General features: G+C 50.5%; 1 protein-coding gene across 2 annotated transcripts in view; it reads left to right on the top strand.

Moving 5' to 3' along the window:
* The window catches only part of LOC145351995 (E3 ubiquitin-protein ligase DTX4-like), a 53728-nt gene extending 31854 nt beyond the window's left edge, over positions 1-21874 (top strand). The window contains exons 3-9 of one of the 2 annotated variants that reach the window (XM_080201851.1): positions 3935-3996; positions 8926-9087; positions 10200-10285; positions 14669-14827; positions 15753-15914; positions 17489-17578; positions 20075-21874. In XM_080201851.1, coding sequence (XP_080057977.1) covers positions 3935-3996; positions 8926-9087; positions 10200-10285; positions 14669-14827; positions 15753-15914; positions 17489-17578; positions 20075-20293 — 940 coding nt within the window. In that variant the 3' untranslated portion in view covers positions 20294-21874. The remainder of the gene's footprint in view (positions 1-3934; positions 3997-8925; positions 9088-10199; positions 10286-14668; positions 14828-15752; positions 15915-17488; positions 17579-20074) is intronic. The other variant, XM_080201852.1, reaches the window with a different exon arrangement.
* The last annotated feature ends 3086 nt before the right edge of the window (positions 21875-24960 follow it).

Raw genomic sequence — 24960 nt, 5'->3', positions numbered from 1 at the left:
ACTCTCTGTGCTCACTGACCCTTCACTCTCTGTACTCACTGACCCTTCACTCTCTGTACTCACAGACCCTTCACTCTCTGTACTCACTGACCCTTCACTCTCTGTACTCACTGACCCTTCACTCTCTGTACTCACTGACCCTTCACTCTCTGTACTCACTGACCCTTCACTCTCTGTACTCACTGACCCTTCACTCTCTGTACTCACTGACCCTTCACTCTCTGTACTCACTGACCCTTCACTCTCTGTACTCACTGACCCTTCACTCTCTGTACTCACTGACCCTTCACTCTCTGTACTCACTGACCCTTCACTCTCTGTACTCACAGACCCTTCACTCTCTGTGCTCACTGACCCTTCACTCTCTGTACTCACTGACCCTTCACTCTCTGTACTCACAGACCCTTCACTCTCTGTGCTCACTGACCCTTCACTCTCTGTACTCACTGACCCTTCACTCTCTGTGCTCACTGACCCTTCACTCTCTGTACTCACTGACCCTTCACTCTCTGTACTCACTGACCCTTCACTCTCTGTACTCACTGACCCTTCACTCTCTGTACTCACTGACCCTTCACTCTCTGTACTCACAGACCCTTCACTCTCTGTACTCACTGACCCTTCACTCTCTGTACTCACTGACCCTTCACTCTCTGTACTCACTGACCCTTCACTCTCTGTACTCACTGACCCTTCACTCTCTGTACTCACTGACCCTTCACTCTCTGTACTCACAGACCCTTCACTCTCTGTACTCACTGACCCTTCACTCTCTGTGCTCACTGACCCTTCACTCTCTGTACTCACTGACCCTTCACTCTCTGTGCTCACTGACCCTTCACTCTCTGTACTCACTGACCCTTCACTCTCTGTACTCACTGACCCTTCACTCTCTGTGCTCACTGACCCTTCACTCTCTGTACTCACTGACCCTTCACTCTCTGTACTCACTGACCCTTCACTCTCTGTACCTCACTGACCCTTCACTCTCTGTGCTCACTGACCCTTCACTCTCTGTGCTCACTGACCCTTCACTCTCTGTACTCACTGACCCTTCACTCTCTGTACTCACTGACCTTTTACCCGCTAGGCTTGTTAACCTCTATTGGCTTTCTGGTCCCGTGAGACCTCAGGTATTCTTTCAAATTCTCGTCCTTGTTTACAAACTCCTGCCTGGTCTTCTTCCTCCGTTTACCCTCCTCTAGCCCCTATATCCCCATCTCTGTAATCTCCTCCAGCCCCTACACCACTACCTAACTATGTAACTCCAACAGCCCCTACAACCCTCCCTATATCTGTAACCACCTCTAATCTCTATAACCCTCCCTATCTCTGTAACCTCCTCCAGCCCCTACCCCTCCCTATCTCTGTAACCTCCTCCAGCCCCTACACCCCTCCCTATCTCTGTAAGCACCTCTAACCTCGATAACCCTCCCTATCTCTGTAACCTCCAACAGCCCCTACACCCCCTCCCTATCTCTGTAACCACCTCTAACCTCTATAACCCTCCCTATCTTTATAACCTTATTGAGTCCGTACACCCCTCCCTACCTCTGTAACCTCCGCCAGCCCCTAAAACCCTCCAAGATCTGTGTGCCCTTCCAATCCTGACCTCATGATCGTGACTTGGTTCCTAACCTCTGGAATTGGTGCTGTGAACCTCTTTGCCCCTCTCCCCCTCCCCTCATGCCTCCTCTTGGACGCACCTCAAAACCACTGCCTTTGACCACCTTCTATCCTAACCTGCCCCTCATGTGTGCCTCATACTTCTGTTCCATCGCTACCCCTAGGGGACATCTGGAGTTGCCAGGTGATGTCGACGGTGCTATCGGAATGCAGGGAGCCTTTGCCATCAACTTAGGCTGCCTCCTCCCCCTGCTCCATTCTCCCTCAACCCTCACCTCCAGCAACCCCCTCTCCCCCCCCCTCCACTTCACTACCACTTCCAAGGAGCGTGAGAGAAATAGCCAGAGGCACAGTGCCCTCCGGATGCCCCCACCCCACCCCGTGCTTCCCAGTCGCCCAGGGGAGGGTACGGGAATGGTGCACAAACAAAGGGCAGCCTCGGTGATGGTCCTGGAATGTGCCCTGCCTGGGAAAGCCCCAGACGCTTTTGTCTTGCGCGGCACTCAACCTCTCCATTGTGGTGTCAATCTTGAAAGGAAGAGGAAAGGGGGCCCTCGCTGTCGTCTCTGTGGCCTCCCCCTCCCCCCGCCTTGACCTCCGCACTTGTCTGTCGCTTCCTTTTGAAATCTTTGGAAGCTTTGCTGTTTTTCCCGTGTGACTTGTACTGCGGAGCGAGCTGGAGCCTCCTTCCCTCCCCCTCTCCCCCCCTCCCTCCCCACCACCCACTCCTAGCTCTCCCTGTAAAGCCATGTTTGACAGGGCCATCGGTGGTTGCCCTGGTTACTTTTCTCTCGAGTTAGGCTTCATGGTGTTCACCCAGGCCTCTGTGAACAAGTGGCTGGGGGTGGGGGGGGGGGGGGGGGGGGGGGGGGATGGGCTTGGAGAGCCGGTTGCTGTGGCGATGGCCATGATGAGTGAGGATTTGAGAGGGTTTTGACAGGGTTTGTGTGTCTCTGTGGTGAGGGGAGGAATGCAAAGTGAAATTTGCGGATGAAAGTCTGAAGGAATGTGAGAGTTGGAAGTGGGGATGAAACACCAGCATCAGGCCGCAGGCTTGAGCTATGGCCTTGAAAAGCCACTGCGGTGTGTGCTTCTGTTCACCTCCAACCTCTCGGGCTTGCCCGCTCATCTCTGCACCCCCCCCCCCCCCCACCCCTCCCACGAGGCCAATATTGAGCCTGTGGTCTGGGAGGTTGGGAATGGGCCGGAGGCTGTGGTAGGCCTCTGCTGTAGGTAGCTTTTCCCTTTTGCCTGCTCCCTCTTCCCGCCACTTCCTCCCTCCTCCCCCCCCTCGTTTTCCTCCTTCCCCCTCTCTCTTTCTCCTCTTCCCCTCCTCCTCCCTCCCCCTCTACTCCCTTCCTCCTCCTCCCTCCCCCACTCCCCCTCCCTCCCTACTTCCCCACGTTCTGCTTTTCCCCACCCGTCCCCGACACGTGGGAATCTCAAAATCATCGGTGTTACCCTTTATCTCCCCCTCTCTCCTTCCCCCCCACTTCCCCCCCTCCTTCCCCCCCTCTCCTTCCCCCCTCTCTCTCCTTCTCCCCCTCTCTCTCCTTCCCCCCTCTCTCTCCTTCCCCCCCTCTCCTTCCCCCCATCTCCTTCCCCCCTTCCCCCTCTCTCCTTCCCCCCTCTCTCCTCCCCCCCCTCTCCTTCCCCCCCCTTCCCCCTCTCTCCTTCCCCCCCTCTCTCCTTCCCCCCCTCTCTCCTTCCCCCTCTCTCTCTCCTTCCCCCCCTCTCTCACACTCCCCCCCTCTTTCTCCCTGACCTGTGTTTTGTGTGGGATTTGGGATGTGATGGGGTTTTACCTGTGAGGGTGTTTGTGAGTCTTTAGCTGATCTCGGAGATGAGGATGCGCGCGTTTCTCCACTTTGAACTAACTCTCTCCCTCCCTCTCTCTCTCCCTCTCTCTCCCTCCCTCTCTCTCCCTCCCTCTCTCTCTCCCTCTCTCTCTCTCCCTCCCTCTCTCTCTCCCTCTCTCTCTCCCTCTCTCTCCCTCCCTCTCTCTCTCCCTCTCTCTCCCTCCCTCTCTCTCTCCCTCTCTCTCCCTCTCTCTCCCTCCCTCTTTCTCCCTCCCTCTCTCCCTCCCTCTCTCTCTCTCCCTCCCCCCTCTCCCTCTCTCTCTGACATCCTTTCCCCCATCACCCCTCCTCACTGCTACTCTGTTCTTCCCTCTATAACTCGCTCTCACCCCCTCCCAACCCCTGTCTGATACACCACCCCCGTCACCCCCCCCAAAACCCCTCCAACAACCCCCCCCCACCCCTAACACCACTCGTTCTCTCTCCCCCCCTCTCTCTCTCTCTCACAGTGTCCCCACTGTCCCGGTGAAGAATCTGAACGGCACAAGCCCTGTGCACCCTGCACTCGCAGGTAAGAGTCTCACCCCCCACTCCTCCCCGCACACCTCGTCACCCTGTGACACAGTTTGCCTCTTCCCTGGGAGTGAGGGGGCTGGGGGCTGTCACTGCAGCAAGCGATGGGGGCAGAACACCCAGTTACAGAGCGGCTGATCACCCTGCCAGAGAGTCAGAGGCATGAGGACACCCCCCTCCCCAGCTCAGCTAGTTCCTCCCACAGGCTCTCCCAAAATTACAGGAGAAAAGTAGTTCACATGGGATCGACAGTCAAAATAAGGGACTGCCCCTTAACGCACAAGACCATTGGTCTGCCTGCTTCCCAAGAACCCACGTGATCCATTCACAGTAAGAAGACCCAGGCTCTAAACAGGGGTGCTGGGTTCATCTGATCATAACCTGGTGTGGAACAGAGCCGCATTCCCCCTCCCCCCTCACGCACACATACGCAGACACACACACACACACACACACTCACACAATTTACAATGGGGAAATAACTGACCAACTGAATGATAGATTCCCCACCACACTTTTCAGCTCTTTGATAATGGACTTTAGAATTTTCCTCAGCTATTTACCATTTATATAGATGATCTGGAGGAGGGAACCGAGTGTAGGGTGTCGAAATTTGCTGATGACACCAAGATTGGTGGAAAGGCAAATTGTGCGGAGGGTGTGGAGAGTCTGCAGAAGGATCTAGATAGGCTGGGCGAATGGGCCAGGAAATGGCAAATGGAATTTAATGTTGGCAAGTGTGAGGTGGTCCACTTTGGTAGGAATAATGATAGGAAGGATTATTACTTAAGGGGCGAAAAACTGCAGCAGGCGACGGTGCAGAGGGACCTCGGGGTCCTTGTGCATGAGTCGCAAAAACCCAGCCTGCAGGTGCAGCAGGTGGTCAGGAAGGCGAATGGGATGCTGGCCTTCATAGCGAGGGGGATTGAATATAAAAGTAGGGAGGTCTTGCTGCGGCTGTACAGGGCATTGGTGAGGCCGCAGCTGGAGTACTGTGTGCAGTTTTGGGCGCCGTACTTACGCAAGGATATTTTGGCCTTGGAGGGAGTGCAGAGGAGGTTTACTAGGCTGATACCGGAGTTGAGGGGGTTGAGCTATGAGGAGAGGCTGAATAAACTAGGCTTGTACTCGTTAGAGTTTAGAAGAATGAGGGGAGATCTCATTGAGACGTATAAGATGATGAATGGGATGGATAGGATAGAGGTGGAGAGACTCTTCCCGCCCAAAAAAGACAGTAGGACTAGGGGGCACAGCCTCAAGATAAAGGGGGGGGCGGTTTAGAACGGAGTTGAGGAGGAACTTCTTCACTCAAAGGGTGGTGAATCTCTGGAATTCTCTGCCCGTTGAAGTGGTGGAGGCTACCTCGCTAAATATTTTTAAGACGCGGGTTATGGGTTTTTGATAAGAGAGGGAATTAAGGGTTATGGGGAGAAAGCGGGAAAGTGGAACTGAGCCACGACAGATTAGCCATGATCTTATTGAATGGCGGGGCAGGCTCGAAGGGCTAGATGGCCTACTCCTGCTCCTATTTCTTATGTTCTTATGTTCCTCAGTACTGATGTTATAGATGTTTCTGCTCTATAATGTCCTGTTTTCGCTCCACCTCCTTTTTGGGTGGGGTGGTGGTTACATTGGCTACTGTCCAATCTGCAGGAACTATGCCAGGTCTGTAGAATCTTGAAAGAACACCTGCGTACATCAACGATTTCTTGGGCCACTTCCTTAAGTACTCTGGGATGTAGAAGGTCAGATTTATCAATCCCACAGGTTTGCCAACAGCAATCTCACCCAGGCCCTATCACTGTAACCGCAGATACTCACCCTGCTAGCCCCCCTGACACTAAGGGGCAGCTCAGCACGGCCAATCCACCTAATCCACTTTGGACTGTGGGAGGAAACCCATGCAGATACTGGGGGGATGTGCAAACACCACTCAGACAGTCACCCAAGGCTGGAATTGAGACTGGGTCCCTGGAGCAGTGCTCACCGTTGTGTCGACTACATACTTTGGTTCTGTTTTCACCAAGGAGGACACACATAGCGTATCAGAAATGTTGGAGAACGCAGGGTTTACTGAGGGGGAGGAACTGAAAGAGATCATAAGAACATAAGAAATAGGAGCAGGAGTAGGCCATCTAGCCCTTTGAGCCTGCCCCGCCATTCAATAAGATCATGGCTGATCTGTCGTGGCTCAGTTCCACATTCCCGCCCTCTCCCCATAACCCTTAATCCCCTCGCTTATCAAAAACCCATCAACCCGCGTCTTAAAAATATTTAGCGAGGCAGCCTCCACCACTTCAACGGGCAGAGAATTCCAGAGAATTCACCACCCTTTGAGTGAAGAAGTTCCTCCTCAACTCCGTTCTAAACCGCTCCCCTTTATCTTGAGGCTGTGCCCCCCTAGTCCTACTATCCTTTCTGAGCGGGAAGAGTCTCTCCACCTCTATCCTATCCATCCCATTCATCATCTTATACGTCTCAATGAGATCTCCCCTCATTCTTCTAAACTCTAACGAGCACAAGCCTAGTTTATTCAGCCTCTCCTCATAGCTCAACCCCCTCAACTCCAGCATCAGCCTAGTAAACCTCCTCTGCACTCCCTCCAAGGCCAAAATATCCTTGCGTAAGTACAGCGCCCAAAACTGCACACAGTACTCCAGCTGCGGCCTCACCAGTGCCCTATACAGCTGCAGCAAGACCTCCCTACTTTTCAGTATTAGCAGAGAAATGGCGTTAAAACAAAAAACAATACAACACAGCCCTCAAGCCTACACTGATGCATGGTTTCTATCCCTCTGTTTGCTCTCCCATTGATATGTCTATCAAGGTAAACTTGAATGTTGCCAATGTGCTTGCTGTCACCACCTCCACTGGCAGTGCATTGCAGGCACCCACCAATCTCTGCATGAAAAACTTCTACTGCACATCTCCCTTAAACTTATCCCCTCTCACCTTAAAACTGTGCCCCCCTGTAGTCAACCCCAGTGTTGGGGAAACGGATGGGATTGAAGGCCGATAAAGCCAAAGGGTCTGATAATTTACATCTCAGAGTACTTAAGGAAGTGGCCCGTGAAATAGTCGGTGGTCATCTTCCAAGATTCCATAGACCTGGGCAGTCCTTACAGATTGGAGGGTAGTTAATGTAACCCCACTATTTAAAAAGGGAGAAAACAGGGAATTAGAGACCAATTAGCCTGATGTCGGGGACTGGGGAGAATTCTAGAATCCATTATCAAAGATTTTAAAGCCAAACACTTGGCAAGCAGTGGCAGCACTGGGCAGAGTCAGTGTGGATTCATGAAAGGGAAATCATGCTTTCTAAGTCTAAGGGAATTCTTTGAGGATATAGCTACTAGAATTGATGAGGAGAGCCAGTGAATGTCGACAAAGTCCCACATAGCAGATTTAGGTGCAAAATTGAAAGGATTGGGGTAATGTGTTGAGATGGATAGAAAACTGGTTGGCAGACAGGAAACAAAGAGTAGGAATAAATAGGTCTTTTACACAATGGCAGGCAGTGACTAGTGGGATACTTACAGTGATCAGTGCTGGGACCCCAGCTATTCACAATATATATTAGTGATTCAGATGAGGGAATTAAATGCAACATCTCCAGATTTCCAGATAACACAAAGCTGGGTGCGAAGGTGCAGAGATGCTTCAGTGTGACTGGGACAAGTTTAGTGAGTGGGCAAATACGTAACAGGTGGAATATAGGTCAGGTTATCCACTTTGGAAAGAAAAATGGGAAGGCAGATTACTATTTGAATGACATAAATTAGGAGAGTGAAATCATAGAAATAAAAATCCTACAGTGCAGAAGGAGGCCATTCACATCTGCACTGACAAAAATCCCACCCAAGCTCTATTGCTGTAACTGAACATATTTACCGCGCTAGTCCCTCTAACCAACGCATCCCAAGACACTAAGGGGCAGTTTAGCATGGCCAACCAACCGAACCCGTACACCTTTGGAGTGTGGGAGGAAACCGGAACACCGGAAGAAACCCGCACAGACATGGGGAGAATGTGCAAATTCCACACAGACAGTGACGCAGTGCCGGGGATTGAACCTGGGTCCCAGGAGCTGTGGGGCAGCGTTGCTAACCACCATCTGCAATAAGACCTGGGTTTCCCATACACCGGTCACTGAAGGTAAGCGTACAGGTGCTGCAGGCGGTATAGAGGTCAAACGGCAGGTTGGCCTTCATAGTGGGAGGATTTGAGTACAGAGGCAGGGATGTCTCGATGCAATTATACAGGGCCTGGATGTGGCCACACCTAGAATATTCTGTGCAGTTTTGGTCTATTCATTTGAGGAATCTTGCACTAGGGGGAGCGCACGGAAGGTTTCCCTAGGCTGGGGGGGCTGAGGTATGAGGAGAAATTGTGTCAGTTAGAATTGTATTCGCTGGAGTTCAGAACAAACGAGGGAGGCATCTCGGAGAAACGTATAAAATTCCAACAGGACGAGACAGGATAGATGTAGGAAGGAAGTTTACAACGGTGGGGTTCACAGGCGAAGGATAAAATATAAACCTTGAAGTCTGAGGTGAGGAGGGGTTTCGTCACTCAGAGGGTGGTGAATGTGTGGAAGTAGAAAGTAGCTGAGGCCAAAATGTTGTCAGATTTCAGAAAGAAATTAAATATAGCTCTTGGGGCTAAATGTGATTGAGGGATTTGGGGGGAAGGGGGGGGATTGGGATTTGATGATCGGGCATGAACAGAATGAATATGAATCATGGAGCAGGCTTGGAGGACCGAGTGGCCTACTCCTCTCGTAGTTCCTGTGTTGCTTTGGGATTGGGAAGAGGCTGAGTGAGGATTCTCTCCAATTGAAGCTTCTAATCTGTCTGCATTCCCACCCCGCCCCCCACCTTCCTCTCCCCCATCCTCCCTCTCTTACCCCCCTCCCTCGATTTGGCAGGTATAACCGGGATCCTGATGAGTGCAGCGGGCCTCCCTGTCTGCCTGACCAGGCCTCCGAAACTCATCCTTCACCCACCTCCCGTCCACAAGAACGACATCAAGCCCATCCCAGGAATCTCCCACACCTGCCGGAAAAGCAGCCGGAAACTGAGCAAGAAAGGTGAGCGGCGGGGGCGGGGGGGGGCGGTTTGTGGGGGTGAGGGGAAGGGTTGGTGGTGGCAGGGCATCGGGGGGGGAGGGGGAGGGGCGGTGGGCTGGTGGGGGAGGGCCAGGGGTTTGTGTGGGGGGAGCGGTGGGGGGGGTGGAGAGAGAGAGGTTTGTGGAGGATGGGAAGGGGTTTGTGGGGGGGGGGGTGGAACGGTTGGGGGAGGGGTTTGTGGGGGTGGAGGCAGGGGTTGGTGGGGGAGGGGTTGGTGGGGGTGGGAGGGAGAGAGTGGGATGGCCAGGGTACGGGTTTGTGAGGGGGCATTTTGTGGGTGTTGGCGGAGGGGTTTGTGGGCCTGAGGGGGTTCGTGGGGCAGTAGGGGAGGGGTTTATGGGGGTAGGGGAGGGCTTGGACAGGCACGGGAGAGGTTTGTGGGGGAGGGGTTGGTGTGGGTGGGAGAGGTGGGGGGGGGTGGGATGGGGAGGGTTTTGTGGGTGTTGGCGGAGGGGTTTGTGGGCCTGAGGGGCTTTGTGGGCTGGGGGATGGGTTTGTTGGGGGGGGTGCAGGGAAGGGGTTTTTGGGGTGGTAGGGGAGGTGCCGTGGGGGTGGAGGACGGGGAAGTGTAGGCCAGGCAGGGGAGGGCTTTGTTGGGGGGGTGTGGTTTTTGGGACAAGGAGAGAAGGTGAGGGGGCGGGCAGGTCTGGGTGGGAGGTGCGTTGCGTGAGAGCAAAGCCAAGGTTCGGGGAAAAGCTGTGGAGATGAGACAAAAGGTGATGTGGGGTGGGGAGAGAGACAGACAGACAGACAGACAGAGAGTGGGGTGGAAGAGAGATGGGGGATCTGGGGGGAGATGAAGGTCGGGGGGGGGGGAAGAGGGTGGGAGAAGTGGGGGTGGGGAAAGGAGAGGGGGACACTTTTGCCCCATCTCCATCCCTTCACCCCCAACCTCCCTTTCCCCCCCACCTCCCTGTCCCTCCCCCACCCCCTTCTCCCCCCCCATCTCCTCCTCCCTTCCATTTCCCCTCCACCTCTCTCTCTCTCTCTCTCACACCTTCTCTTTCTCTCCCTCCCTCTCGTGCCCCACTCAGATCGATCTCTCTGTTGAATGATATTGTTGTATTTGACAGGACAGTGTTCATATGTGTTTAGTGGGAAGAGCCCTGAAGAGGTGGTCCGGAAATATCTGCAAAAGGTGCGGAACCCCCCAGAAGAGGTGAGAACAGTAAAGCTGGAACAGACATATCTTTCATTAGATCTGAGCAATTCATTGGTACTGACCCTCTGACAGTTCAGCACTCCCTCAGCACTGACCCTCTGACAGTGCAGCACTCACTCAGCACTGACCCTCTGACAGTGCAGCACTCCCTCAGCACTGACCCTCTGACAGTGCAGCACTCCCTCAGCACTGACCCTCTGACAGTGCAGCACTCCCTCAGCACTGACCCTCTGACAGTGCAGCACTCCCTCAGCACTGACCCTCTGACAGTGCGGCGCTCCCTCAGCACTGACCCTTTGACAGTGCGGCGCTCCCTCAGCACTGACCCTCTGACAGTGCGGCACTCCCTCAGCACTGACCCTCTGACAGTGTGGCACTCCCTCAGTACTGACCCTCTGACAGTGCAGCACTCCTTCAGTACTGACCCTCTGACAGTGTGGCACTCCCTCAGTACTGACCCTCTGACAGTGCAGCACTCCTTCAGTACTGACCCTCTGACAGTGCAGCACTCCCTCAGTACTGACCCTCTGACAGTGCAGCACTCCCTCAGCACTGACCCTCTGACAGTGCGGCACTCCCTCAGCACTGACCCTCTGACAGTGCGGCACTCCCTCAGCACTGACTCTCCGATATTGCAGTGCACTTTAGAATATTTTAAAACTTCTGAACAGCGGTTCAAATATTTTGATATCTTTGTCAAGATGGCCATTTCGGGGGAATTTTTTCATTATTGTTCATTCATGGGATGTGGGTGTAGCTGGCTGGCTAACCGTCACTGTCCATTCCCCAGGGCAGGTTAGAGCCAACCGTGTTGCTGTGGCTCTGAAGTCACGTGTAGACCAGACTAGGTTAGGATGGTAGATTTCCTTCCCTGTAGGGACATTAATGGGCCAGATGCGTGTTTCTGACAATCACCAACGGTTAAAAGCAAAATATTGCTGGAGTCAAACCTCAGCCGGTCTGATGGCACGTGTGGAGAGAGAATAGAACGAACGTTTTGAGTCTGAGCTAAGCGGAAAGATAATCAGACAGGATTCATACTGTGAGGGTGGGCATGAGGAGGGGGGTGTTGTCATCGCAGAAAATAAATGAAGATGAAGAAGGCTGAGAGAGGTGCGAAAAGTGTCCATTAAGTGATCAGAATGTTTGGGTGGCAGAACAGAGATGGTTCAGGCAGTTAGCCTGAAGGAAGGTAGGTGGGGGGGGGAGGGGGATGGGGGTGGCTGGGGAAAAAGAGAGCAGGAATGGAAAAGTGAGAAAATGGAAGAGAGAAAGAAGAATGATAAAAATGGATGGATGAGATGAAAGATTTATATAGATGATCTGGAGGAGGGAACCGAGTGTAGGGTGTCGAAATTTGCTGATGACACCAAGATTGGTGGAACGGCAAATTGCGCGGAGGGTGTGGAGAGTCTGCAGAAGGATCTAGATAGGCTGGGCGAATGGGCCAGGAACTGGCAAATGGAATTTAATGTTGGCAAGTGCAAGGTGGTCCACTTTGGTAGGAAGAATGGTAGGAAGGATTATTACTTACGTGGCAAAAAACTGCAGCAGGCGACGGTGCAGAGGGACCTCGGGGTCCTTGTGCATGAGTCGCAAAAACCCAGCCTGCAGGTGCAGCAGGTGGTCAGGAAGGTGAATGGGATGCTGGCCTTCATAGCGAGGGGGATTGAATATATAAGAACATAAGAAATAGGAGCAGGAGTAGGCCATCTGGCCCTTCAAGCCTGCCCCGCCATTCAATAAGATCATGGCTGATCTGTCGTGGCTCAGTTCCACATTCCCGCCCTCTCCCCATAACCCTTAATCCCCTCTCTTATCAAAAACTATATAAAAAAAAATAAAAAAATAAAAAAATATAAAAGTAGGGAGGTCTTGCTGCAGCTGTATAGGGCATTGGTGAGGCCGCAGCTGGAGTACTGTGTGCAGTTTTGGGCGCCGCACTTACGCAAGGATATTTTGGCCTTGGAGGGAGTGCAGAGGAGGTTCACTAGGCTGATGCTGGAGTTGAGGGGGTTGAGCTATGAGGAGAGGCTGAATAAATTAAGCTTGTACTCGTTAGAGTTTAGAAGAATGAGGGGAGATCTCATTGAGACATATAAGATGATGAATGGGATGGATAGGATAGAGGTGGAGAGACTCTTCCCGCTCAGAAAGGACAGTAGGACTAGGGGGCACAGCGTCAAGATAAAGGGGGGGCGGTTTAGAACGGAGTCGAGGAAGAACTTCTTCACTCAAAGGGTGGTGAATCTCTGGAGTTCTCTGCCCGTTGAAGTGGTGGAGGCTACCTCGCTAAATATATTTAAGATACGGGTTGATGGGTTTTTGATAAGCGAGGGGATTAAGGGTTATGGGGAGAGGGCGGGAAAGTGGAACTGAGCCACGACAGATCAGCCATGATCTTATTGAATGGCGGGGCAGGCTCGAAGGGCTAGATGGCCTACTCCTGCTCCTATTTCTTATGTTCTTAAAGGAAGAAATGGAATGGAATAAAATGAATGGAAATGGGGTGGAAGTGGAAGAGAGAGTTGGTGCTCTGAAGTTGTTGAACTCAATGTTGACTCCACAGTGGGAGGGTGAGGAGCTGTTCCTGCAGTTTGCATTGGGGGGTCACTAGAGTATCGCAAAAATCCAAGGACAGAAATGTGGACAGCAGAGCAGGGCACTGCCAGAACATCTTCCTTCTTCTCTCGATCGTGGTTTTCCAGCCACTGTGGTTGACAGGGCTCTCAACTCCATCCGAACCATCCCCCAGCCACTGCTCTCACTGCCTCTCCTCCCTCCTGGAACCAGGGTCGGGTTCCCACTGTCCTCAGTTTTCACCCCAGTAGCCTCTGGCATTTCTGCCAACTCCAGCCACTGCGTAGCTCATCTTCCCCTCACCCCTGCTGTCAGCATTCCACAGGGACAGTTCTCTTTGGGACACGCTGGTCCACTTTACCATCACCCCAACGCCTTACTCCCCCCCTCCCCACCACGGTACCTGCCCCTTTTCCTCCTCCCTGCTCACTGTCCCAGTTCCCAAACAAGTAAAGTAGCACGTCACATGGACCTCCTTCAATCTGGTCTAATGCATTTGCTGACCCAATGTGGTCTACTCTACATCAGAGATGCAGACTGAGTGACCGCTTTACTGGACCCAGACCTTTCTGTTGTTTTCCACTTCAACACACTACCCTGCTCTCCTGCCCACATGTCTGTCCTTGGCCTTTTTCTTTGCTCTTAGCTCTGAGCGAAAGGTCATCCAGACTCAAAATGTTGTTCTTTTCTGTCTCCAGGTCAGACCTGCTGAGACTTTCCAGTATTTTTTGTTTTTAAGTCAATAGTTTCATGGTCATCAGTAGACTTTTAATGACAGAGTGTTATTAAATTCAGAATTCACCATCTGCCGAGGTCCCTGGAGCAATACACTGGGTCCCTGGATTACTAGTCCAGCAACAATCCCACTTCGCCCATTGGACAATGGACATTAGTGTAAGAAAGATGTAACAAATGCAATGGGGAAATTCGGAATTTCCCAGAGATTGCTGAGAATGTGGAACTCGGTCCTAGACGGAGTGGCAGAGGTGAATAGTGTGGATGTATTTAAGAGGAAGCTGGATAAAGCCATGAGGGAGAAAGGACCAGAAAGAGATTTCAGTGTGGTGAGAGAAAGAGGAGTTGGGAGGTGGTCTGTGTGGAGCAGGAACACCAGCTTGGGCAGAATGCCCCGTTGATCATGCTTTAGATCGCGGGGCGGCACGATGGCACAGTGGTTAGCACTGCTGCCTCATAGCGCTAGGGACCAGGATTCAATCTGGCGTTGGGTCACTGTCCTGTGGGGTTTGCACCTTCTCCCCATGTCTGCATGGGTTTCCTCCAGACGCTCCGGTTTCCTCCCACAATTCAAAGATGTGCAGGTTAGGTGGATTGGCCATGCTAAATTGCCTCTTAGGGTTAGGGGGTGCTCGCTAGGATAAATACGTGGGGTTTCAGGGATAGGGTCAGGGTGAGATTGTTGTTGGTGCAGACTCCTTCTGCACTGTAGGGATTCTATACTATAATTCCAAATATTGATCGACATCTCCCTCTGCTGTTGTAATGTCACTACTGCAGCCCAGCAGACAAAATGGGCTTGGTAAAGGGAAATTGAGTGTCTGGTTATTGCTCGTTGTGGGTCCGCTTACCAGCCAGGCTCCATCTCACCGAGCTGATGGAGTAACAGAATGCGTCAGCTGAAACAGTGGCAGAGTCGATAGCTCGCCCAGATGATATTCCTGCTGCGCGCACGTCTGTGTGTTCGCCTATATCTCTGCTGTGTCTCTGCTAGGTGTTCAGGGTACAGTGTCTCTTTATTAAAGGGTTAACAAGATGCATGATTTTGTTTGTCCCTCTGCCCAGGACTGCACGATCTGTATGGAAAGGTTGACGATTCCCTCGGGTTATAAGGGGACTCCCATCCAACCAATCGTCAAACCCGACTTAGTGGGAAAACTATCCAAATGTGGACACAGTTTCCATGTGCTCTGTCTAGTTGCCATGTACAATAACGGAAACAAGGTAAGAAACCACTTCCCAGACTCATATCTCTGTACCCAGTGTTAGCATCAAACACTCCCAGAACAGGTACAGCACAGGGTTAGGTACAGAGTAGAGCTCCCTCTACACTGTCCCTCATCAAACACTCCCAGAACAGGTACAGCACAGGGTTAGGTACAGAGTAAAGCTCCCTCTACACTGTCCCCCATCAAACACTCCAGGACAGGTACAGCACGGGGTTAGATACAGAGTAAAGCTCCCTCAACACTGTCCCCATCAAACACTCCCAGGACAGGTACAGCACGGGGTTAGATACAGAGTAAAGCCCCCTCTACACTGTCCCCCCATCAAACATCCCAGGACAGGTACAGCACGGGGTTAGATACAGAGTAAAGCTCCCTCTACACTGTCCCCATCAAACACTCCCAGGACAGGTACAGCACAGGGTTAGATACAGAGTAAAGCTCCCTCTACACTGTCCCCCCATCAAACACTCCCAGGGCAGGTACAGCACGGGGTTAGATACAGAGTAAAGCTCCCTCTACACTGTCCCTATCAAACACTCCCAGGACAGGTACAGCACAGGGTTAGATACAGAGTAAAGCTCCCTCTACACTGTCCCCCCATCAAACACTCCCAGGGCAGGTACAGCACAGGGTTAGATACAGAGTAAAGCTCCCTCTACACTGTCCCTATCAAACACTCCCAGGACAGGTACAGCACAGGGTTAGATACAGAGTAAAGCTCCCTCTACACTGTCCCCCCATCAAACACTCCCAGGACAGGTACAGCACGGGGATAGGTGCAGAGTAAACCTCCCTCCACGCTGTGTCCCATCAAACACTCCCAGGACAGGTACGGCATTGGGTTGGATATAGAGTAAGGCTCCTTCAGTAATACTGCAGCCTATTCCAGTCCCTCAGTGTTAACTCTTTGCCTGTTTCAGGATGGAAGTCTGCAGTGTCCCACCTGTAAGACAATATATGGAGTGAAGACTGGGACTCAGCCACCAGGGAAAATGGAATATCACACCATTCCTCATTCACTTCCCGGATATCCTGACTCTAAGACCATTCGCATCATCTACAACATTCCACCTGGAATCCAGGTAGGTGTTCTACTGCAAATCTCGTTACCGCACCCAAGATGTACTGTAACACTGTATCATGTACACTCCACACCACCATCACAGAATAATCCCCCACTCTGATATATCTCACAGATCCTCTCGCTGTTACACTAATATATCCCACACCCCTCACTGTAACACTGATATATCCCACACCCCTCGCTATAACACTGATACATCCCACAACCTCACTGTTACACTGATATATCTTACACCCCATTACTATAACACTGATATATCCCACACCCCCTCACTATAAAACTGATATATTCCACAGCCCTCACTGTTACACGGACATATACCACAACTCTCATTGTAACACTGTCTGATACAGTCCACACCCCTCACTGTAACACTCTGATATAAAGAGAACAAAGAACAACCCAGCACGGGAAACAGGCCCTTCGGCCCAACGAGCCCGCGCCGCCACATCACCCTACACCTACACTGATATACCCCACACCCCTCACTGTAACACTCTGATATATTCCATACCCCTCACTCTAACACTGATATACCCCACATTCCCTCACTGTAATACTGATATATACCACACCCCTCACTGTAACACTGATATACCCCAGTCCCCTCACTGTAACACTCTGATATATTCCATACCCCTCACTGTAACACTGATATATCCCACATTCCCTCACTGTAATACTGATATATACCACACCCACTCATTGTAACACACTGATATACCCCACACCCCTCACTGTAACACTGATATACCCCACACCCCTCACTGTAACACTGATATACCCCAGTCCCCTCACTGTAACACTCTGATATATTCCATACCCCTCACTGTAACACTGATATACCCCACATTCCCCCACTGTAATACTGATATATACCACACCCACTCATTGTAACACACTGACATACCCCACTCCCCTCACTGTAACACTCTGATATATTCCATACCCCTCACTGTAACACTGATATATCCCACATTCCCTCACTGTAACACTCTGATATACCCCACACCCCTCACTGTAACACTGATATATACCACACCCCTCACTGTAACACTGATATACCCCACACCCCTCACTGTAACACTCTGATATACCCCACACCCCTCACTGTAACACTCTGATATATCTCACACCCCTCACTGTAACACTCTGAAATACCCCACACCCCTCACTGTAACACTCTGATATATCTCACACCCCTCACTGTAACACTCTCTGATATATCCCACACCCTCTCACTGTTACACTAATATATCCCACAACCCTCACTGTAACACTCCCTGATATATTCCATAACCTCACTGTAACACTCTCTCATATATCCCACACACCCTCACTGTAACACTCTGATATATCCCATACCTCTCATTGTAATATTGATCTATTCCACACCCTCTCACTGGAACACACTGATATATGCCACACCCCTCACTCTAACACTTATATATCCCACAGCCCTCACAGTAACACTGATACGCCACACTACTCACTGTAACACTCTGATATACCCCACAGCCCTCAGTGTAACATTTTGATGTACATGACATCCTCACTGTGACTCTCTCACAGGGTCCAGATCACCCAAATCCTGGAATGACCTTCACAGCGAGAGGATTCCCACGACACTGTTACTTGCCGGATAATGAGAAGGGCCGAGAGGTCAGTGTCTCCATGTGAAATAATATTGTCATGCTCCAGAGGGACCTCTCTGCTGAGTCTAACCCTGCATTGTACCTGTCATCAGAGCTGACACTGGCTATAAAGTGGGGGACACACTGTCAGGGTAATATAGATAGAGTTTTCTCTGTATTTAACCCTCTGCTGTATCTGTCCTGGGAGTGTTTGATGGGACACAGCGTGGAGGGAGGTTTACTCTGCACCTATCCCCGTGCTGTACCTGTCCTGGGAGGGTTTGATGGGGACAGTGTGGAGGGAGCTTTACTCTGCACCTAACCCCGTGCTGTACCTGCCCTGGGAGTGTTTGATGGGGGGACAGTGTAGAGGGAGCTTTACTCTGTATCTAACCCCGTGCTGTACCTGTCCTGGGAGTGTTTGATGGAGACAGTGTAGAGGGAGCTTTACTCTGTATCTAACCCCGTGCTGTACCTGTCCTGGGAGTGTTTGATGGGGGACAGTGTAGAGGGAGCTTTACTCTGTATCTAACCCTGTGCTGTACCTGTCCTGGGAGTGTTTGATGGGGGGATAGTGTAGAGGGAGCTTTACTCTGTATCTAACCCCGTGCTGTGCCTGTCCTGGGAGTGTTTGATGGGGAACAGTATAGAGGGAGCCTTCAATTTCATGGTAAGAAAAGAAGACAGAGAAAATAGGACCAGTGCCTCAAAGTTTTTTTTTATAATTTAGAGGAGTTCTGTGATGTAGAAATGTTTGGGAACCACTGGTTCAATGGGGACATGAGGAAAATCTTTTTCACCCAGAGGGTGGTGGGCATCTGGAATTCACTTCCTAAGTTGTGTCAAGGCTGAAATTCTCACTTCATTTGAAAGATACTGGGATCTGTACCTACAGTGTTGGAACCTGCAAGGCTACAGAGCAGAGATGAGAAGTTGGGATTAAAATGACCAGCTAATTTATTTTTTCTCATTATTGGTCACACACACATGATACGTTGTACGTTTTCCACAATTCTACGATTTTGTCAAAGAAGTCATAGAATCCCAACAGAGCAGAAGGAGGCTAATTGGCTTATTGAACCTGCACCAACAACAATGCCACTCAGTTCTCATCCCCGTAACCCCACATATTTACCCTGCTAATCCCCCCGACACCAAGAATGGCCAGATTAACCTAACCCTTTGGAGTGTGGGAGGAAACGGGAGCAACTGGAGGAAATCCATGCAGACATGAGGAGAACGTGCAGATGCCACACAGACAGTGACCTGGTTCCCTGTCAGAACCCTGGCTTCTGTGTACGCACTGTTGCAGATGTGGTCTTACCAGTGCCCTTATAACTAAAGAATACACAGTAAGAAGTCTCACAACACCAGGTTAAAGTTCAACAAGTTTACGTGATAGTAAACCCACAAGCTTTCAGGATGCTGTTCCTTCGCCAGGTGAGTGGAAAGTTTCAAACAGCTTTCCGAAAGTTTGTGGGTTTACTATCAAATAAACTTGTTGGACTTTAACCTGGTGTTGTGAGACTTCTTATTGTGTTTACCCCAGTCCAACGCCGGCATCTCCACATCATTACTGAAGTACAGCCTCCTTATTTGTAATTCATAGAACCATAGAAATGACACAGCACAGAAGGAGGCCATTTGGTCCATCTTGTCCATGCCAGGACAAGGACACCCAGGTTCCCTAACTAATTCCAGTTTCTGTGTCTGGTCCACAGCTCTGTAGCCGGCAGCACTTATGGCGCAGATCCGGATACTTGTTAAAAGAGTTTAGGGTCTCTGCCTCCACCACTAACTTGGGCAGTGAATTCTAGACACCTACCACTCTCTAAAGTTTCTTCCTCATACCCCGATTCAACCTACTGTCACTTATTCTAAATCTGTGTCCCAGGGTTCTAGAAATCGCCATCAAGTGAAACAGTTTTATCCTGTCCACTCTGTTTCTTCCCCTCATTGTGTTGTACACCTCTATCAAATCAGCCTGCCTCGTTCCAAGGGAAATAACCCGAACTGCTCCAATCTCTCCTCGTAGCTATGCTTTTCTAGCCCTGGTAACATGCTTGTAAACCTCCTCTGCACTCTCTCCAGAGCAATCACATCCTTCCTGTAATGTGGTGACCAGAATTTCACACGATACACCAGTTATGGCCTCATCTGTGTTTTATTAAATTCCAACATTACGTCCGTTTATATTCTATACCTCTACCAATGGAGGAGAGCATTCCATATGCTTTCTCTACCACCTTGCCTGTTTGAACTGTTGCCTTTAGGGATCTGTGTACTTGCACACCATGATCTCTCATTTCATCCACCCCTCTTCGTATATTCCCATTTATTGTGAACTCCCTATAAGCCTTTGACCCCCCTAATTTCATTACCTCACACTTCTCGATGTTAAAATCCATCTGCCACTTAACCGCTCCACCAACCTATCGATACTGTTTTGGAGGTTACTAGAGGTAATTTTGTGCTTCAGGTTCAACGTTTGCTCTCTCCCCTTTGCCCCTCCCTTGCTGCGTAGGTGCTGAGGCTGCTGCTGATCGCCTGGGACCGGAGATTAATCTTTGCCATCGGAACATCCAGCACAACGGGAGAGTCAGACACCGTGGTCTGGAACGAGATCCATCATAAAACAGAATTTGGCTCCAATCTGACGGGACACGGATACCCTGACTGCAACTATCTGGAGAATGTGTGGGCAGAGCTGAAAGCCCAGGGAATTGCTGATGACAAAGACTGAGGGAAGCTCCCTGAGGAGCAGAGAGTTAAAAAGATGGAAGGGAGAGGGACGGAGAGTGAAGGAGAGAGCGAGAGAAAAGGGGAAGAGAGTAGGGGGAGAGAGTGCGCGTTAGGGAGACCAAGTCAGCGAGAGAGGATTTGAGAGAGTGAATAGTGCGTGGGCTCGAGAGAGAGAGTGCGAGGAAAGAAAAGAGAGTGGGTTCGAGAGAGGGAGTCGGGGAGAAAGAGACTGTGTGGACTAGAGAGAGAGTGATGCAGGGAGTAAGCTAGAGAGAAAGGGGCTTGAAGTGGAGACAGAAACCCAGAAGGATGAAGGGGAGGGAGGGAGTGTGAGCAAGTATGAGGGAGATTCTGCACCGAAGGCTTTGTCTTTGTCTCTGTCTCTCTCTGATGGGAACACTGAGTTGTATTAGCCCTCAACATCCCTGAATCCACCATCCACCCACCACCAAGTCAGTTAATGTTCGGTGATTTGATTTGAGTGCAAGGTGCGTGTCTGATGAAAGATCCATCTTCAAGATCAATAACATGCATTTTGAGAGTTTTTAAAATTATTTTGAAGTCTGAAGGATTTACATTCATTATGAGCCATGATTAGATCAAAAATTCTAAGTACCCCTGATTGGCTCTCTCTCTCACCCAGGGATCACTGGACAGTGATCAGGAGCAGGAACCCTGGCTGATTTCCTCTCTCTCTAACCCAGGAATCACTGGGCAGTGATCAGGAGTAGGAACCCTGGCTGATTTCCCCTCTCTCTCTAACCCAGGGATCACTGGACAGTGATCAGGAACAGGAACCCTGGCTGATTTCCCCTCTCTCTCTCTCTAACCCAGGGATCACTGGACAGTGATCAGGAGCAGGAACCCTGGCTGATTTCCTCTCTCTCTAACCCAGGAATCACTGGACAGTGATCAGGAGTAGGAACCCTGGCTGATTTCCCCTCTCTCTCTAACCCAGGGATCACTGGACAGTGATCAGGAGCAGGAACCCTGGCTGATTTCCCCTCTCTCTAACCCAGGGATCACTGGACAGTGATCAGGAACAGGAACCCTGGCTGATTTCCTCTCTCTCTCTCTAACCCAGGGATCACTGGACAGTGATCAGGAGCAGGAACCCTGACTGATTTCCCCTCTCTCTCTAACCCAGGGCTCACTGTGCAGTCATCAGGAGCAGGAACCCTGGCTAATTCCCTTCTCCCTGTCTCTCCATCTCTAACCCAGGGGGCCATTGGGCAGTGATCACGAGCAGGAAATATATTCCTCTTCACTCCACGCCATAATCCCAGATTTGAATCCAGATCGGGAGCAGACTGGAGGGAGAGAAAAATTTCCTGGAACTCTTCCGCGAAATCCCTCTGGGCTTCTTGAGAAGTGGTGCCTCTCCCGGCGGAATAATCTTCACACGTCAAAAACCCAGAGCTGGGCTCTTGGGAGATCTGACATTTTAAAATTCTTGGCATATCCCATTCCAGAGAATCCAGGGAATTCTGATAAAAGGGGAGAGAGGCCAGGTGACAAGCTGCTGAGAACTGATGGTGACGTATACTCCACGGCATAGCGTACAAGGGAATGTGGGGCCACCATCCTGGACATGCTGTGGGGGGGGAGGGGTGTGGTGGTGCAGGTTGGGGGGGTTTGGGGGCGGGGTTTGCAGCATTATGCTTGAAGAAATGTTATTCGCAAATAGTTTCTGTTTGATTGGAGATGTAACGTGTGTGCACGTGTGTGCATGTATATGAGCGTTTTCAAGAGGATAGACTGGTCTCAGGTGTGTCCAACCTGAGATTGATGATACATCTATAGCTGATGTTTTAACAGCTCACCTCTAAATCAGATCCGGGAATCCTAAAGAGATAAACAGCCTTCAATCTGTGGCTGGTGGACACTGCAAACTCTTTTTAATGCAGGAGCCTCCTCCCTTAACCTATTCTTATAGTTGAGTGGGTTGAGGAGTGACACGATGATAGACTGGGGAAAGGATGGTGTTAGGATCTGGATTTTCTACAGGTATTCTAATTGATTGGGGGATGCAGATGGAGTAGAAAAGGGCCAAATTGGGTAGGGTTCAAGTGTGCTCCTGTCGGGACAGTCTTCCAAAGAGTTTATGAAGTAGAATCTGTAGGAAGCCATTCAGCCCATTGAGTTCAATGCTATCATGGCTTATCTTTGACATCAAGTTCACTTTCCTGTCTTCTCCCCATACACCTCGATTCCCTTAGTTCCCAAAAATCGCTCAAGCTAGCTCGAATAGATTGGATGACGGGACATCTACAGCCCCCTGGGGTGGAGGTCGCCAAAGATTCGTCACCCTCTGGGTGAAAAAAATTCCCCTCTGATTGAGCCCAAAATGGCTGACCTCCTTGTCCTGACCCCGTGACCCTGCTTCTACACCCTCCAGTTGGGGTATCTTCCCTGTCAAAACCTCAGAATCCAAAAGGTCATCCCTCATCCTGCTAAACTCCACAGAATGTAGACCCAAAACTCAACTTCTCCTCATAGGACAACCCTCCAATCTCTGTTTACACGATCTCCTAGCCCTCCGCTTCACTCGTTGCCTTTTCAGCTGGTTTTCCTCCTCTGTGGCTCCTGTCCTCCAGCAGCCTGTTAGCAGAGAGGGGCCGAATGGACATCTGGCTGAAAAATGGCTGAAGTTGGGCTTGGTGGTTGGGAGGAGTAAGGGCTGGGAAGGATGTGCTGTGAAGGAATGGAAGGGGATTTGGATGCTGGAAGGGAAAGGTGGGGGGGGAGGTTTGAGGGAGGGGAGTGAGGGAAGGAGGAGGTAAATGAGGGTTGGAGAGGGCAAGTGGGGTCTCTTGCAAGCTTTGGGATGTCCTGCCTCTCGCAAGTGTGAGTTTGCAGTTAATTGATTCACTGTGTAGGTGAGAGTTTAGGAATGTATCTTTTTTTAAAAAGAAGGTTGTGTAATAGTATGACCAGAATGAGGTATTTTAAAGACCTTGTGTGCCAGTCAGAGGGTGGGGTAAATAAAGCTAAGCAATTGAGATTGGAGTTCTGATTAAACTCAACCCTCCCCCCTCCTCCCAACCCATGTTTTACAGGGAGATTGGCATGTGCAGGCCTCACATGGTTATCACTGTGTAAATACCGGCAGTAAGACCAAAATAAACTAGGAGACATTGTAAATAGGACCTGTGATAAGAACGATGAAATAAAACTAACTTTGAGGAGTGACATTTGTGTCCCAGTGCCAGTTCTTGGCTGCAGTCACTGGATGGGTAAAACCCAGAGGTTAGGGGATGAAATCCCATCAGAAGGAAACACAAGTGTTAGAATGACCACGGGGGATCGTCAGTAGATCTCCAGTGAGCTGTATAGGGTACGAGCTCCCCTGGTAAGCTCACCAATAGGAGCGGCAGGAGGGTTTAAACCCTGCCTGTTCTGGTCAGGATGTGGAGATGCCGGTGTCGGACTGGGATAAACACAGTAAGAATTCTGACAACACCAGGTTTAAGTCCAACCGATTTATTTGATAGTAAACTCACAAGCTTTCGAGGGGACTCCCTCTTCGTCAGGTGAATGGAGAGTTCTGGCCTCAGACAGAGCATATAACAGCACAGACAGTTTACAATAGCAGGTTAGGTGTAAAGATTCACATTCTAATCAGTAATCTGTAAACTGTGCTTTATATGCTCTGTCTGAAGCAAATAAAGTTGTGGTGTCGGAAGACTGGCCTCGGCAAGATGATTACATTGGTGACGAGGAGTAAACCTTTTTTTTTCTTCCTTCTGGACCATTATTCATGTCTAAACAAATAATCCTTGGTAAGAAAAATGCCTCTTTTTGGTAAAAGTCACGCCTATGATGCAGGAGCCCAAGACACAGAGCACATGCATTTTATTTTGGGTTAACAATATTGAGGGGATGAGAAGCAGGATATGGTCCTGTTGATGGCGTGTGGGGTCCCAACCTTCAATGCAGTAAAAAGTTTGACTTACCTAGATGTCCAATCCAAAGCCTTTAATGGATTGGTGGGCTTGGTTAAAGGCCGTTATGACGAGAAACACTCATTAATACTCCAGCGATATCACTTTAATACAGGGCAGGGCAAATACCTGGAGAGTCTGCCACTGAATTACTGACCAGATTACGAAAATTGGCAGAGCACTGTGAATTCAGGCCTGAATGATATGTTGCGAGATAGACTGGTCTGTGGCATTAATAATGTGACAGTCCAAATTAAACTATTGGCAGAACTCAATTTGTATGTAAAGAAGACCACTAAGATAGCGCTATCATTGGAGAATTCAAAGAAAGGAGCTCAGAAACTACAAGGGACATCAGACAGTAGTGTCCTCCAATTGGGAGGTGGAGCCTTATGCATGTCCATCCTTCAACTGAGAGTGATGGTATCAGTAAAATATTCCAGCGTTAGTGGTGTAGTTAGTGTCGCTGGAATATCAGCGTTAGTGGTGTAGCCCCAGTCACATCACCAGGCAGTCAAGGAAGGGCAGGGGAAGCCTTTAACCCTTAGAGAGCATATTCCAGAAGGTTGTCAATGCCAGTCGGTGGGCCACTGCAAGTCATAGAATCCCTACAGTGCAGAAAGAGGCCATCCAACTCATTGAGCCTGCACTGACAAACCTCTCTCTAACCCAGGGATCACTGGACAGTGATCAGGAGCAGGAACCCTGGCTGATTTCCCCTCTC

The sequence above is a fragment of the Carcharhinus amblyrhynchos genome, chromosome 13, assembly GCF_965287045.1.
Source record: "Carcharhinus amblyrhynchos chromosome 13, sCarAmb.v2.hapA, whole genome shotgun sequence".
In the NCBI taxonomy this organism is placed as follows: domain Eukaryota; kingdom Metazoa; phylum Chordata; class Chondrichthyes; order Carcharhiniformes; family Carcharhinidae; genus Carcharhinus; species Carcharhinus amblyrhynchos.
This window is presented reverse-complemented; position numbering and strand designations above follow the sequence as displayed.